Source organism: Centroberyx affinis, unplaced genomic scaffold (genome assembly GCF_046629955.1).
Source record: "Centroberyx affinis isolate AG114_WGS23_722 - 3 ecotype Tasmania unplaced genomic scaffold, CSIRO-AGI_Caff_v1 ptg002675l_1, whole genome shotgun sequence".
Lineage (NCBI taxonomy): Eukaryota > Metazoa > Chordata > Actinopteri > Beryciformes > Berycidae > Centroberyx > Centroberyx affinis.
In genome coordinates, this window is record NW_027280859.1 from 20,001 (window position 1) to 35,000 (window position 15,000).

General features: G+C 44.6%; 1 protein-coding gene across 1 annotated transcript in view; it reads left to right on the forward strand.

Annotated features, from left to right (window-relative positions):
* Window positions 1-12,370: 12,370 nt before the first annotated feature.
* myt1b (myelin transcription factor 1b) overlaps window positions 12,371-15,000 on the forward strand; it is a 27,789-nt gene continuing 25,159 nt past the window's right edge. The window contains exon 1 of the mRNA XM_071535152.1: window positions 12,371-12,477. Coding sequence (XP_071391253.1) covers window positions 12,475-12,477 — 3 coding nt within the window. The 5' untranslated portion in view covers window positions 12,371-12,474. The remainder of the gene's footprint in view (window positions 12,478-15,000) is intronic.

Sequence of the window (15,000 nt, forward strand, 5' to 3'; positions counted from 1 at the left end):
TTAACTGCGACACCCTCTTTGTCCGCACACACATACACACACACACACACACACACACACTGAAAGCCAATTTAATAAGCAGTGAATTCATTACATGTGTGTTTCCTCCAGTTTTTGTGCCATAGCAACTACGGCCGATGTGGAAACAAGGGTGAGAGAGGAGATGAGGATGGAGGAGATGAGAAAGAGATTTAGGCTATATACTTAAGGATCATATTCATTTATTTTGATTTTTTAACACAGCTATTTTAGTAGCTTAGCATTCATGTTAGATCAGCATGACACTGCTAATTATATAAAAGGAATGTATGTATGATGAAAATGTATATCCAGTTAAAAAGGGTTGTAAATTCTATTTCACGTATAAAAAGGTGAATCAACTGAGTTCAGTTTAGTTTGATTTTGGGGTATTTTGTAGCACACAATTATTCAGCCTCATAAAAGTGGTTCAACCGAGTTTAGTTTAGTTTAGTTTAGTTTAGTTTAGTTTAGTTTAGTTTAGTTTGTAGAACACAATTATACAAGCTTATAAAGGTTGATCAACTGAGTTTAGTTTAGTTTAGTTTAGTTCAGTTTAGTTTAGCACACAAATATAAAGGCTTACTTTAGTTTAGAGTTTAGTTTAGTTTAGTTAAATTTACTAACACAATTGTACAGGCTTATAAAGGTGGGTCAACTGAGTTTAGTTTAGTGAATTTAGTTTAGTTTCATTTAGTTTAGTTTAGTTTAGTTTCATTTAGTTTAGTTGAGTTGAGTTGAGTTTCATTTAGTTTAGTTTAGTTTAGCACACAAATATAAAGGCTTACTTTAGTTTAGAGTTTAGTTTAGTTTAGTTTAGTTTACTAACACACAACACATAATTGTACAGGCTTATAAAGGTTGGTCAATTGAGTTTAGTTTAGTTAATTTAGTTTAGTTTGGTTTAGTTTAATTTCAATTAGTTTAGTTGAGTTTCATTTCATTTAGTTTAGTTTAGTTGAGTTGAGTTGAGTTTACTTTAATTTAGTTTAGTTTAATTTCAATTAGTTTAGTTTAATTTCAATTAGTTTAGTTTAGTTTAATTTAGTTTAGTTTAGTTTAGTTTAGTTTAGTTTAGTTTAAGTAGAGCACAATTATCCAGGCTTATAACAGTGGATCAACTGAGTTTAGTTTAGTTTAGTTTAGTTTAGTTTAGTTTAGTTTAGTTTAGTTTAGTTTAATTTAGTTTAGTTTAGTAGCACACAGTACTTAATATTATCAATAGAGGCTCACAGTAAGAGAACTAGTTGATAGGAAATGTGCAGTTTACCTCCTCTGGACAGACAATGGAAAACAACTAGATAATTACATATGCATAAAATAGAAGTATAAGAAGAAAGAGAAAAGCAGCAGAGTGAGTTTAGGTGGGTTTACCCTCCACCACATCTCAGAGAGATGGGGACTGGGATGGGGGTAATGGGAACAAGCGATGGGAGAGCTCATTATCTGGCAGACCATCTGCCAATGGGAGGGAGGACCTGTCTGTCTGTCCCAGACACAGACACACTGAATGGGCCTGGAGTTAGAGCAGAAGTGTCTCCCTGAGTTACCTAAATTAGCTGTATGCCTGGCAAATCTGGTTGCATATGATCAAGAAGGGTGTGAAACCTATAGACATCAACTGCATGTGGGGGAAATTTTGGTAAACTGAGCAGAGATGTGGGAAATTGTAATAAATAATGTTGGGTTATAGTTGATGTGGGGTAAGTGTGAGTGGATAAAAACATAACATAAACAGGAAAAGATTAGGATTTTTATTCCTTCACTAGCCGATAATCTCTATAATAGTCCAATGTTATTCTTATGTCTTACAGTGGTACTTAATAGTGACTTTATCATACTTTATTGTATTTTTATCTGCTATGGTATCACTATAATATTCCTTTTGTAACTTATAATGTTTCTGTGGCACTCAATAGTGCGTTTATAGTGACCTTATTGTAATTCATGCCTCTTTTTTTTTTTTATCTCTTAAGGTATTACTATAGTTCTGTGGTATAATTTTCTGCATGGCATTTTAGTTTTCCCTGTGACATTTATGTAGTGCATATAGTTGTTTTTCTTAAGGGTATAGGTATAGGTCAGTATGCTCAGAAATGAAATAAATCAGTGCACGGGTACGCAAAATATCTCAAAAATAATGCACAAACTAGATTGTTAAATGTTTGTATCGAACCTATTTGAGAAAGAGAGTTGGGTTTTTCTATGTTTTATTTCAGCACTCGTAAGTGTTTGAATCAGATTGCTGAGAGAGCTTAGTGTGAGTGTGAGAAGTTGCCGGCCCAGCCAGGCGCAGCAGATGCCCTTTGTTGCTGTTCAGGCTATTGTTGTTGAAAGCTGAGAGTGGGAGGCTGTGATTGGTCCAGCGCCCGGCAGCAGGAGGACACAGCGCCCTGCTATTGGCTTTCCCGCAGTGTCACTCAGCTCTCCGTCCCGCCCAGCAGCCCTCCCCTCCCCGGCTGGGAAGTTGAACTAAAGTTTGAGCAACTTTGTTCCTCAGAAGTAAACTTGCTAGCACTTGGCGGTCGGCTGCGGGACGGGAGAGACAGAGAGGACCGCAAAGATGAAGCTGTGTCGCACTTTTCTAGGTTCGTATCTTTGACTTAATCAGCCTTACAACAAGACGTAAAGTGAAGCTTCTGTTTCGGCATTTTAAAGATTGTGTGAGATGTTTTAAGACTGACTTCTGCGGGGCGGCACAGTAAATCCTACAGTATTGAACTATCATCTAAGCGCTTATTTGTTGTAGCCTTTATTCTTTTGAAGTAAATTAGATAGGTCAGTTAAATTAAATCTAGGCTAAATAAATGTTACGCCGGTTGTAGATCTGTTTAAATTACGTGTTGAAAAAAGTCCTGGCCATGCGAGACAGTAGACCTGTTTATCCTCAAAAAATAAGCCTTTTTAAAGATATTGCAGCCCTCGCCCTGCAGGATTAAGGGAGGCTTATAGTTCTGTCGCCTAATCACACCAGCTGTAACACTTTGAAACTTGTGCGCGATGGACTTCCAACAACAGGTTGTAGGCTTATTTCATCGAACATAAACACTCGCGTTGTTTCTGCGAGGCATATTTCTAAATAAACTGGTGAACTTCTTTCCAGCGTATAGCCGAAACTAAACTTCAAGCCCAACTGGCCAGACAAAGGACAGTTGGTCCCCTAGGGGACCGTGTGGCCCCGGTACCGTGGGGACAATGCCAAGCTGCGGGCTTATTAAAAACTTTTTTGTTGTGTTAGTCTGTCGGCTTGTTCCATCTGTCGAGGGACTATAGGGGCCTCCCCGGTCCCAACCTAGCGCTCAGTCAGCTGCTGCCCCATGTAATATTTATACTGGCTGGCCGGGCCCGGCCCGACACAATATAGCCACCATACAAATTGTAGTCTGGAGCGACATGACCATTGACTGCTATAGGCCTCTGTGCCATCTGCATCTGCAGCCAGACTTTTCAACAATAGAGGAAAAGTTTTCCAGCTGATGTAGCCTGCCGACCGAGGGAAGCGGCCGCTGTGCAACTTCCTGATTAGTCTCATGACTCAATATAAAACAAAAAGACAAGCTTTTGTGATGGGATTTGAAGGCTCAAATCAAGATGTAGCCTTATACTGCACAATGTGGAAAAAAACCTGAAAAAGTTTGAAATAGGATAATTATTTAGAATCGTAAACCAAGAAAATAAATAGATAAACAAATAAAAATAAATAAATAAATAAAATCCCACCCTCCAAAAATAGCTTTCTATTATGCCATTAAAGCTAGCCGAGTGCTGCACCTAATGAGGCAGATAGTTAGACAAAACACCATACAGACAAAAAGCCTTTGTCGGCCCAACAATAAGCTTATGTAACGTATTGTGCGGCCTGCAGAGTCTCAGCGGCCCAGGCAGGACCGAGCCGCTGTCCAGGGTCCTGAACACACACTCACACACACATACACACACACACACACACACACACACACACACACATATATACACAGACTTAGCACACTGGAGCTGTCTGGGGTCCTGAACACACACACCACATCAAACACTGTATATGGCCCTGTGTGTGTGTATGTGTGTGTGTGTGTGTGTGTGTGTGTTACAGCTTTGCATGTGGGAATTATACCCTTCTATCTACTCTATAATCTTCAGAAAGCCCTCTCAGACAGGCCCGTGTGCCCCGCTGTGATTTCTCGGCTCGCACCTCCACCTGGCCCGCAGGCCGGACTTTCCACGCGCGGGGTTTTTCCACACGGTGTGTCTCGTGGATCATGGCCCGGGTGGCGCCGCGGATTTTTCATATTTTCTCTCTTTTGTTTATTCGATTGTCGATGCTGTTGTTGTGTGGATCCTCTCCCCGCATCCACAGACTGAAATCATACTGATGCGGCGTGCACGGCCGGTGATTGATTTCAGCTCCAATGCATAACAATGGGATTGCACAAAAAGAGCCTGCTGCAAAGAGATAAGAATTTAATAGAATTTCTGAAAGCTGAAGGTTGGGCTTTTTGAATATTCCCTGCGTACGCGGCGTGGAGACAGCAGATAAAGGATGGCATTTGTGGGGACTATTCTCAAATGGCTTGTAATGAATGGTTGTCATTTCCACTAATGGTTTCAAAACAGCAAAGCAAAACCACGGTGTGTGCAACATTTGGGAGTGACTCCAAGTTGCACTATTAAGACTGTTTGTTGCTCGGTGCTGCACTAACAGTTGGCAGCATTCCCTCAACGAGCCCAACTTAAAACTATTGCTAACAAACCTGTAATTGATAATGATCACCAGTTCGTCTAAACACTCCACTCTCGTCTAAAGACTCTTTCACGCGTCGAAGCAAACTTTACATGATTTCCTGGCATTTTTTCAAAAACTATTTCACTGGCCCCGATTTTTTTTTTCTCCCCCAGTGATAATTCAACTTGATAACGCATTTCCCCCGCACTCCCAGCCCCTCACCTCCCCAGAGCATAAATATTTTTTTTTAGTTTAGCGCTGCGTAAAGGCTCCCTCGGAGACTTGTCTCTATGATATGTCGTTAAAACCCTCTTTCCATACGGAGAAATTATCAGATGCTGTCACCGCATAGCGCACATACTAACTCAGTGCATACAACTACTACATCAATTCCCAGCCCGAGAAAAAAAAAATGTCCCCTGAATGAATTATTGGACGGTACCACTTTCCAGGATGTGTGGGGGTGAAGGATGACAGTAGCCAGTAACCTCCATGAAGGCGTTTGCGGAGCATCAAAGACTTGTCAGCGGGTGAAATGTAAAAATATGAGCTCATTCTGATGTGTGTTGTGTCGACTACACCGGCCGAAGCACCCAAAGGCGCATGGATGCTTTCTGACTTTATTCACAGTAAATATATATATTGATGCTGGCAGGGGGAAGCACTTATTTTTTCATATTTGGCAAAACTTACAGCGCAGAGACGCACTGGTCTAATTAAAGTTGTAAGTTTTTCTTGGATTGGACGGTTTTGCTGTATGTGTGTGTTTGTGTGTGAGAGGGAAAGAGGGGGAGAGAAAGTCAGAGAGAGAGAGAGAGAGGGAGAGAGGGAGAGAGAGAGAGCATACACACACACACACATATGCCCATTGAGTTATACTGTAGTAAGGGGGGACCTCAAGCCCTGCCCATCCGATGCTGGAGGTTTTACTACAGCTTCCGTGATGTCATGGCAAAGGGCGGAGGGAGGAGAGGGGGGTGGAGAGGGGATGGAGGGGAGGGGGGGGGGGTACAATGGCTCATGAGGGAAAGGTAAGTCAATATTACGTTTTTTTTCTCGCTGACAAAGGCAAATGAAGCCATGTTTTTGCTTACAAACAAGTAACATCTTAACGCCTCGATCCGGAGCCGTGCGCCGGTGCGCTGTAAGGAGAGGCCGCTCGGAAACCTTCGCTTTCGTTTATTTATCATATCTGGACATTTGTAACGGGATAGAGGATCGATTTTTAAACCTTTACCCGGGATATCTTTCAACAAACTACTTGACAGCGACCTGAACTCTCAAAACACAACCAGGACGCAACGCCAACCCCCAAAGGCAATATTGTGGAATTCAGGTAATCAGAAATTTATGGTTATTTTGCTCTCATGTAATGCTATATGTGGATTCATTATTATTAATCGCGTATTTTCAGGCCTATTTTTTTTTGCATAACTTTGATATTACGCCGCATTCCTTACAGTAGGTTATTTTAAAGCATCACCGATTGGCTGATTTTGCTCAGACCAATATTGTTTCCACATATTTTATGATTCCTCGAATAAGGGGCTTACAGTTTATGAATTAAAACTTACTTGGTCATGGCGATCACTCGACAGTTTGACCTGATGTTTTGTTTTTTTTTGCGTAAAAGTATAGCTTAGCTCTGTCGATTCGGGTTTATTTACCGCTTCAAACGGCATCAGTCGAGGCAGTAACGCTATATAAAAGTGTTATGGAGAGAGAAGCTGCTGTTTGGCCCCCAAAGGTTGTTCATATTAACAGCGATGCCTTATTATAAGTGGGAATAAACCAACTATGGCGCTTTCTCGGGATCTCAGTGATGCGTGTTTACCCACTTCTCTGTCACTCTGCTTCTCTTAGTGGAGTAGTTGATCACTGTTTGGGATTCAGGGAACGCACTCAGCCTAAATATAGACTATATTATAGTCCTCTGATTGCTCTCTTAACGAACTGAGTCATGCCTTAAGTGAATCCGATAGCGTTTCTCCACTCTGTCCTCTAGTTTCACCTTCTATCTCTAGGAATACATTAGCCTCTACTGTACTCAGCGTTACCAGCGGCTATTACAGTGCTACCGCACGTTATTATAGCCATGTCTCCGTTTCTGGATTATTACTGTAAACTCTTACATCTATCTGGAGTTTAGCTGCAAATGGCAGCTGTGTGATTACGGTGTGACAATGGGCGTTGTGCAGGACTCCCAGTGTGTGTGTGTGTGGATGGACGGATGGACGGATGGATGGAGGAGTGTGTGTGCGAGAGGGAGAGAGAGGGAGGGGTTGGCCATTTGATCCTCTGCAGCAAAAAACAGAGATGCTCTCTTCAAATGTCAGCCGCCTTTAGTGATGCGCAGATAAAAAAGTCCTTAGAAGCGCGCTGGAAATAAACACCGGGCGTCGGAGGCAGGCTGAAGCGGCACATTTTCCGCTGGATTTCGAAGTGATCCTCTCGGCGGAGACCGTGCATATGTGTTGCTGCGCGTTGTTTTTGAACATCCTTCCCCCTGCTCTGCTTAGATGGCCACATAATGTGCTATGTGTGCGCCTCGCGGTCTGTCAAAGCACCTGCGTCCTAAGATGGAGGAAAGAGATGAGGGATGATGATACACAGAGTATTATGTCACCTGCCCTTTAAGTTTTTGTTTTTTTTCCTCCATTCCCCGCTCGGATCATACTGTATACGACTGTTAAATATCGCTTGATCATTCAGTAGCGCAAACAACTGCGCATATAACAAGCTGTAGCTGTGTGATTAGTTGAGGCGACACGGTGAGCCACGACAGTCTGAAGAAGCAGGGGTGTAGTTTAGGGTAAACCCATCGAAACTTACTTTAACCACCTTTTTATTTTCAGAAATAGAGTTTTCCCACCTTTTTAGTCTGATATAAATATTGAGTTAAATTCATAGTAGATAAACTGATACAAGTGATATAAGGAAAGGGGCTTTTAAGGGGGAAAAGAATTAAGGCTTTTCTGAAATTCTACTTGATTTTGTTTATATTGGTAGGTGTGATCCCTTATGATGATTCACCGACCAGAAGTCATAGTTCACCCACCTTTTTAATTTACTACTAGAACTAAGGGGTAGACCTCTGTTAGGTTCACCTGCCGCTTAGTGTAGCTATAAAATAAAGAGTTTTGAAGTCTTGGAGTTATAGTCGTGCGTAAAGCTTAGTAACTGAAACTCATGAAAATGTAGCAGATAGCTTAATACCCTAAATCTCGTAGAAGGAGGGAGGCTTTATGCAGAGACAATACGAGGCTCGAGATGTAATGCATCATAGGCAGATATGATAAAATACCTATTGTTTTTCTTCTGCGCACTTTTCCTCTGAAATGTAGCCCAGTTTCAGGGGATTATACGGAATTAGGTTATTGGTGCCTTATGCTGTTGGTGTGGGCTGTAACAAGCGGGTGTAGAGCACAGGCCCTAATATGAAGTTCTTTTTTTTTGTAGTTACCATGATAGGAAAGCTCTCTATTTATGAAGAGTTGAATGGCCCACGGTGAGGACAGCAGGTGCCGGAGAGGGAGCGCAATAAACATGTCGGAGGAGCAGCTGGGGCCAAATTGCACCCTCGTCATTCAAAGCCTATCAGAAATCTAAGCAATACAAGCAAAGGTCAGGGTCGACCACGCTTTCAATGGAGAGGAGGCATTTAAAACGAAAGCCTCGAAATAATGAATTTTATGCCCTGCATTAAAAGGAAAAAAAAATGCTAATAAATTAAAAATGTACTTTCCAAGCCAAAGGTGCGTAATTCTCAGCAGGGCCAAGAAAGGAATATGACATGCAAAGCTGTTTATAGCATCAAAAACTGTTGCCTCAGGCTAAGGACACTCAGGTGCAAAAATCCCTACTGTTAGCTTTATATTTTCTATTTCCAAAGAGCTTTTGTATCTGTGTGCAGTAAGCAGCAGTGACATGGCTGTGTTGTTTCTCAGATGCTGAGGTCAGGATGCCCCCCAGGGGAGCTCCTCCAAAAACTGGTTACCATGGCGCTGTCCTTCACACCCCCAGCCCCCAGGATGGGGGGGGGGGGGGCATCCCATAACCGATAAGACCGTCCATCCACCTCAAAGCCACTTTGTCTCCACTCTGACGAAGTGCAGAGCCTTTATTAGTTACCTCTCTTGTAACGGTGCCTTGCTTCATTTGACCTTCAGCCTGGGCGGAAGTTTTAAACCACAAATGGAGGTTTTGAAAGAATAAATCATCTGTATGCCATTTATTTTGTTAATGCTATACATCACACATCCTACTGACACATCTGTGGGGTAATCGGAGCCACCAGGTTACCCATTTACTTTATTTAAACCCACAAATGCAGGACACATTCAGAGAGTATGAGACTGTCCTGCTACACAACTTTTGATTTCTCTGCCTCCCCTGTAAGAGCCTTGCCTGGCTGCCTGTAATCACACTAAGTTGTCCCTAAATCCTGCTTAACAGGACCAGGGGTGTACATCTGGCCCTGGCCCTGTACATACACTAATACTGTTACAGACAGTTCACCCTGGTATTTAATCTAACTATGGATTTAGGTCTGTCTTTGCTCCATTGTCCCAGTACAGTAAGCTGCAGGCCTTTAATGGTATTACTTCAGCCTAAACTTTATTTTCTGGTAAAAGGCTTTTTTCCCCCCTGAGTTTTTTATTTATTTATTTATCATTTTTACAAAACACAGGGGATTTTAAAAAAAAACTTTGCAACTGCGTTACCTTCAGAAATGTCAGCTTTGATAAAAGCACAAAGCCCTGACAGACAAATATGATTTATTTATTCATTCATTTATTGTGTATTCATCTTGCCCACCCCATCTCCCTCTTGCCCCCCCACCCCACCCCACCCCCCCGCCTCGTCCCCGACCAACAAAACCTCCCTGACAATCAGCTAATTGTCTCATTCTCCTCCAAAATTTTCACTGCAAAATAATGAGCTGTGAGTCTTTTAGGTGCGAACGAGCAGCTTCTGATCAAAGAATGAGAGGCGATACTCGTGTCTGAACCAGACCGGGCTCAGATTTGTTCTGTTTTTTTTCTTTCCGTCTACCAGATGGTTGGGGTGTGCCACATAATACGAGTGCCAGAAAGTTTAGACAATCACAGGGAAGTACTCGAAAGATCAATTTAGCTGACTTTTCAACTTGGCAGCGCTGTCTGGCTTTGCCCTGATGTTGTAAACCCCGCCCATCCGATGCCTCATGCAGGCTCAAACAGACATCTAGGATTATTTGCAACGACTGTTTGACCCAAGTCTGGTCTGGACTACAGACAGAGCAGTAACATCGACTCAGGACTGAGCAGAGTGGGCAGGGACAGTGACACATGGCCTGGGGCGATGCGTCCTAATAGAGTGCTGTTATATATCTGGCATTTAGGAACGGCTCTCAGTTCCTCGGCTCCTCCGCTGGCCCCCAAACTAACAATGCGGGACGAAGCTCACTCCACTTTGCTCGGCTTTAAAAGCGGTTGTAAGGGTGAGGGGGGGAAAGAGAGAGAGAGAGAGAGAGAGAGAGAGAGAGAGCGAGCGAGCGGGGAAATAGAGAGAGCGCGTTTGTTTGTGTGCGAGACGGAGATAGCTGAGATAGAGGGACGGAGATAGAGATGCAGACGAACAGTATTGCTGCTGTAATCACTTTTTCAGCGAGGGGGGGGAGTGAAAGTTGATAAACAAGCATTTTGTATAGTGCTGGCTGGGCTTGGCGAGGTTTGGATGTAATGGGTGAAGTAGGGCTGGGCGTGGAGGAGGAAGGGGAAAAGGGGTTGAGAGTTTGATGGCGGATGGAAGGAGACAGGGAGGGGTTTTTTTTGGGGGGGGGGGCTCTGCTCCAGGACCCCTCCGATATGGACACACAGCCTTTTGTTGTCTCACCGCCTGTCTCTTCGCTTTGAGATTGCGATTGCTTTGAGTGTGCACTTTTCCTTGCACCGCGGGTTCATGCGCGGGACAGCATCTCTTATTCCTGTTATTTTTCATGACCATGGAAATAAGTCTCACTGTATCTTTGAAAGTAGCAAGTGAATAAGCAAGGAAGAGAGATGAAAAGGTAGAGATAATAGGAAGAGGGAAATTGGATGGACAGATACATCTTGCTAATGTACTCTACAAAGGCCAGGGATTTATATCCACATTCAAGTGTAAATAGGTTTTTGTGTTGGTGCCTATCCAGACCACTGGAGGTTATTTGAAAGGGCCAGAGCACTCTTTCTTTCTCTCTCATCTCCTGTATAGTTTGTACCAAGGTTACCAATCAATTCATGTTAAATTTAAAACCATTCGGGAGGTAATTGTATTATTTCCAAATTAAAGAAATTAAGAGTATTTTGCTTTGAAAAGGTTTGTGTATCCAATCAATTTACATTTTGAATAGAGTGGATTCAGAGTGAATCGACCAAACCTTGGCGCGGATGAGTTTTTATTTCTCCAAGAAGTACCAGCGGACGCACGGACAGGTCATCCATACGGAAGGTGAATCACTGTGCTCTCAAGGGCACTTCCTTTTCACCGTGTTCCTCTGCATGCTGAAGGATGCACAGATTAAATAAAGGTGAAAGGCAAAGGGTATGGGGATATATATATTTATATCCGAAAAAGAATCGGATTTCACTTCACCAGCTCAGCGGTGCGTCGAAACAGATGGAGGAGCAGAGAGAGAGAGAGAGAGAGAGAGAGAAGAGGAGTTTTTAGTCAGTGTTCTACATCTCTTAGCTGAACTGTCTTAGAGCAACACTAGTTGAAAAGTTCAGCCTTGGGCGCTCATTGGATAACGTCGTCTTCGGCACAGTGAAAGACTCTCTCGCACTCTCGCTGAACTCTTAACTAAGGCTGCGCGTGAAAGCGACTTCCACCTCCACCGTTTAACACCTGCGTCGCCGACATCTGAGAGAAGCGCCACCGCGGGTTTGAATGGGAAAGGGATTTGTAATAGATTTGGTGTTTCTCTCGCGCGATCGGGGGGGGGGGGAGATGAAGTGAAGAGCTATTACCTTGATGAAAAAAAAGGGAGAGAGAGAAAGAGAGGGGGGGAGGAAAAAGACGCTTGATTTATGGATGATTCATTATTTACTGACCATTCCTTGCCCCCTCCCCCCTCCCACCCCTCTGCTTGCTTCATATCCCCACACGCCCATCCCCCCCCCAACATGCTTATATATGCACCCCGAAAAGCTCGATAAAAATGCGCAAATTTGATTGATTCTAATAGCAGACTGACAGGGACCCCAGCTGGGGCACTTAACTGTGCCTACTGACGTGTGTGCGCGTGCGTGCATGCATATGTGTGTGTGTGTGTGTGTTCACTGTTCCTTTAGTTAATAAAGGAGTGTCTGGAGTATGCTTGAGCACCCTGACCAACCCTAGAAGTAGTATCCACCCCTCCATCCCTGCACCCCTCCACCCCACCCTCTCCCTCCCCAAACCACTGCCCCTTCCGTCGGTGCTGATGCTGATGATTTAATATGACAACTCTCCTTTTTCCCCCCTTTTTTTCTTCTCTTTCTTCTCCCTCCCCAAATCCTGCAACACACCCCCTCTCTCCCTCCTTCCCCGCCCCTCCCTCCCTCTCTCTCTCCATCTCTCTCTCCCTCTCTCCCTCATCATCCCTCCTCTCCTCTCTTCTCGGCGGTATAGAAAATGAGTTTCGGGGCGAGCTGGTGAACCAGCGGTGGACACGAGGCGAGAGGACCAGCAGCCGCTGTCAGGCCTCCCAGAGACTGCAGAGCCGTCGACCAATCATGGTGAGTGACAGGGCACTGCGCGCCCCCCCTCCCCCCCCCCCCCCCCACCCACCTCCTCCCACCACCCCCCGACTCTGCTTCCTGGGCATTTCCCCACCGATCCCCCAACTCAGCGGGGAGAGAAAAAGAGGGGGTGGAGGTGGAAGGAGGGGAAGAGGGAGGGGGGAGGTAGCTGTGTTGGGCAGTGCCATGCTGGACAGTACACAAATCAAATAGCACATCAGACCCCCCCCCCCCCCCCCCGCCCTGCCCATCCCTGTCCTTGCTTCAGCCCCGTTCAGCTTAGTTCAGTCTAGTTAGCTCAGCATGGCACAGCACAGCTCAGCGTTTTCCTTCTGCCGAGTTCACTTCAGAGGATTTTTTTTTCTTTTTTTATTCAAACACAGGGAAAAAAAAAGAAACTCAAAAGGATGTCCTTGAGCTGCTCATACTATTTTTTTTATCCCTGATATTCCTCCTTATCAGCATAGTAGAAAAATAGTTGCTCTCTCTTCTACCACCCCGTCACTCTCTTTACCTCTCTTTCACCCCTCTCTCTGTCGTCCTATATCTCTGTCTCTCCTCTCTCTTTTGTCTTTTTATCTCCTCCCTGCACTTCACTCTAAAACTTCCACCTCGAGTTGCTACCGTCTCAAGGTTATTTCTCCATTTTGCAAACATCTGTTTCTTTTCTTCCTGTGCATCTCACCCGAGAACGTGACACACAACAAAGGGATGGAGGGATTGAGGGAAGATTGAAAGAGAGTGGAGTGGTGAGGTGGGGATGGGGTGTGTGTGTGTGTGTGTGTGTGTGGAGGGGGGGGTTGTTTTCCCCTGGGCCAAGTAAAAGTAGTTTTGCTTCCCTCTGATGGCTTAGGTTCATCTGAAGAGATGACTTTTATTGATTTGGTTTGATTTCTGCAGCTGAGGGAGCTGAGGAAAGAGGCGGTGTTCATTTCTAACACTACATCATCTGAAGCAGCCCCCCTTCTGTTTGGCCTGGCACTCACACCTGTCACACAACCCAGCACTCTTCTTATTATCTTTTTAGACTTGTAGTGAACTGAGATGAATGAAAAGGATGATGGCGGAGCGGAGGAGTGAGAGAGAGAGAAAGAAAGAGAGAGAGAGAGAGAGAGTAGATAGTTAAAGACTTCCTATTTAGTCATGAAAGTAGCCTTCTGAAAGCACAGCAGCGTGACTCTTTGACAGCGCTGCACATTCTCCTCCTCTCTGTCTCAACACACCCTTCTCACATCTGACCTATTACATGTTCACACACACACACACACACACACACAGAGTCTTTCGCATATCAAGTGAGAAACACGTTGCCCCCCCCCCCCCCCCCTCCTCCGCTCTGCTTTGTGTGAATTATTCCCCCCCCCTCCTCCGCTCTGCTTTGTGTGAATTATTAAAGTGAAACTGTGGATGGGCTTGCCATGTAGTGATCCAACATGGAGGCCGGGCAGCGTGGCCCGCCTGCCTCTAATTGGCAGCTGCTGTCCGCAGGTAATTTTGGAGATGTCAGTCTTCGTCACCGGTTGCCTCGCGAACGAATGCTTATTCCCTACTTCTCTCTCTCTCTCTTCTCTCTCTCTCTCTCTCCTTAACACCCCCACCGCCCCCCACCCCTTCCTTTCCTCATCTACTCTTGTAAACCTGAAAATGAATAAAAGAGTCATTTATGTGCACCGGGGGACGAGGGGTGACCTTCTCTGTGAAGTCATTGCCCCCAGCCAGCCATTTACATAGAGCTGTCAGAACGCAGAGCAGAGCGGAGGCCTTCCTGCACCGGCCGCTGCACGCAACCAGGGACATAATTGATAATGTGCAACACAGCCTGTAGGGTTAGAGCGGCTCTTCCCTCCTCCTCCTCCTCCTACTTCTTCTTCTTCTTCTTCTTCTTCTCCTTCTTCTGCCACTGTCGCCGCTCCACAGCACATTTCACACTAGTTAAACCACCAGACACACACACACACACAGACACACGCATGTACACCTGCTGGCGTGCGCACATAGGGGTTTGCACACATACACACACTGGTGCATATACATGAATGCAGGCATGCACGTGCATACACAGTCACTTAGGTAAATGGTTGCACACACAAACGCACGCACACCCGCACACACTCACTTCTTCACTCTTCTCTCTCTCTCTCTCTCTCTCTCATCCCCTCTCTCTGTCCGTTATGCATAAGACATGGCCGGCACTGTGTAAGCCCACCTACATTCCCCGTTCAAAGAATCTAATTAAGAAACAACAAGGCAAAGGACAAGTTTGAACATACATTAAAAAGGGCCCTTTGAAAGAGATTATGAAAATCAGGTGAATCGCCTGCCTCACCGCATCTGGATTCACTCGCTGTGACTTTGTGTTCATACAAATTTAATGAGCTGGAATTGAGAAAAAGGACAGAAAAAAAACTCAGATGTGCTTACCTATTTAAATGTGCGTAACTATGGTTACGCAAACATGAAAGCAATAGGGGCCCCTTTCAGTCCAGGTTTTGATTCATCTGATGACTATCAATGTAAGGA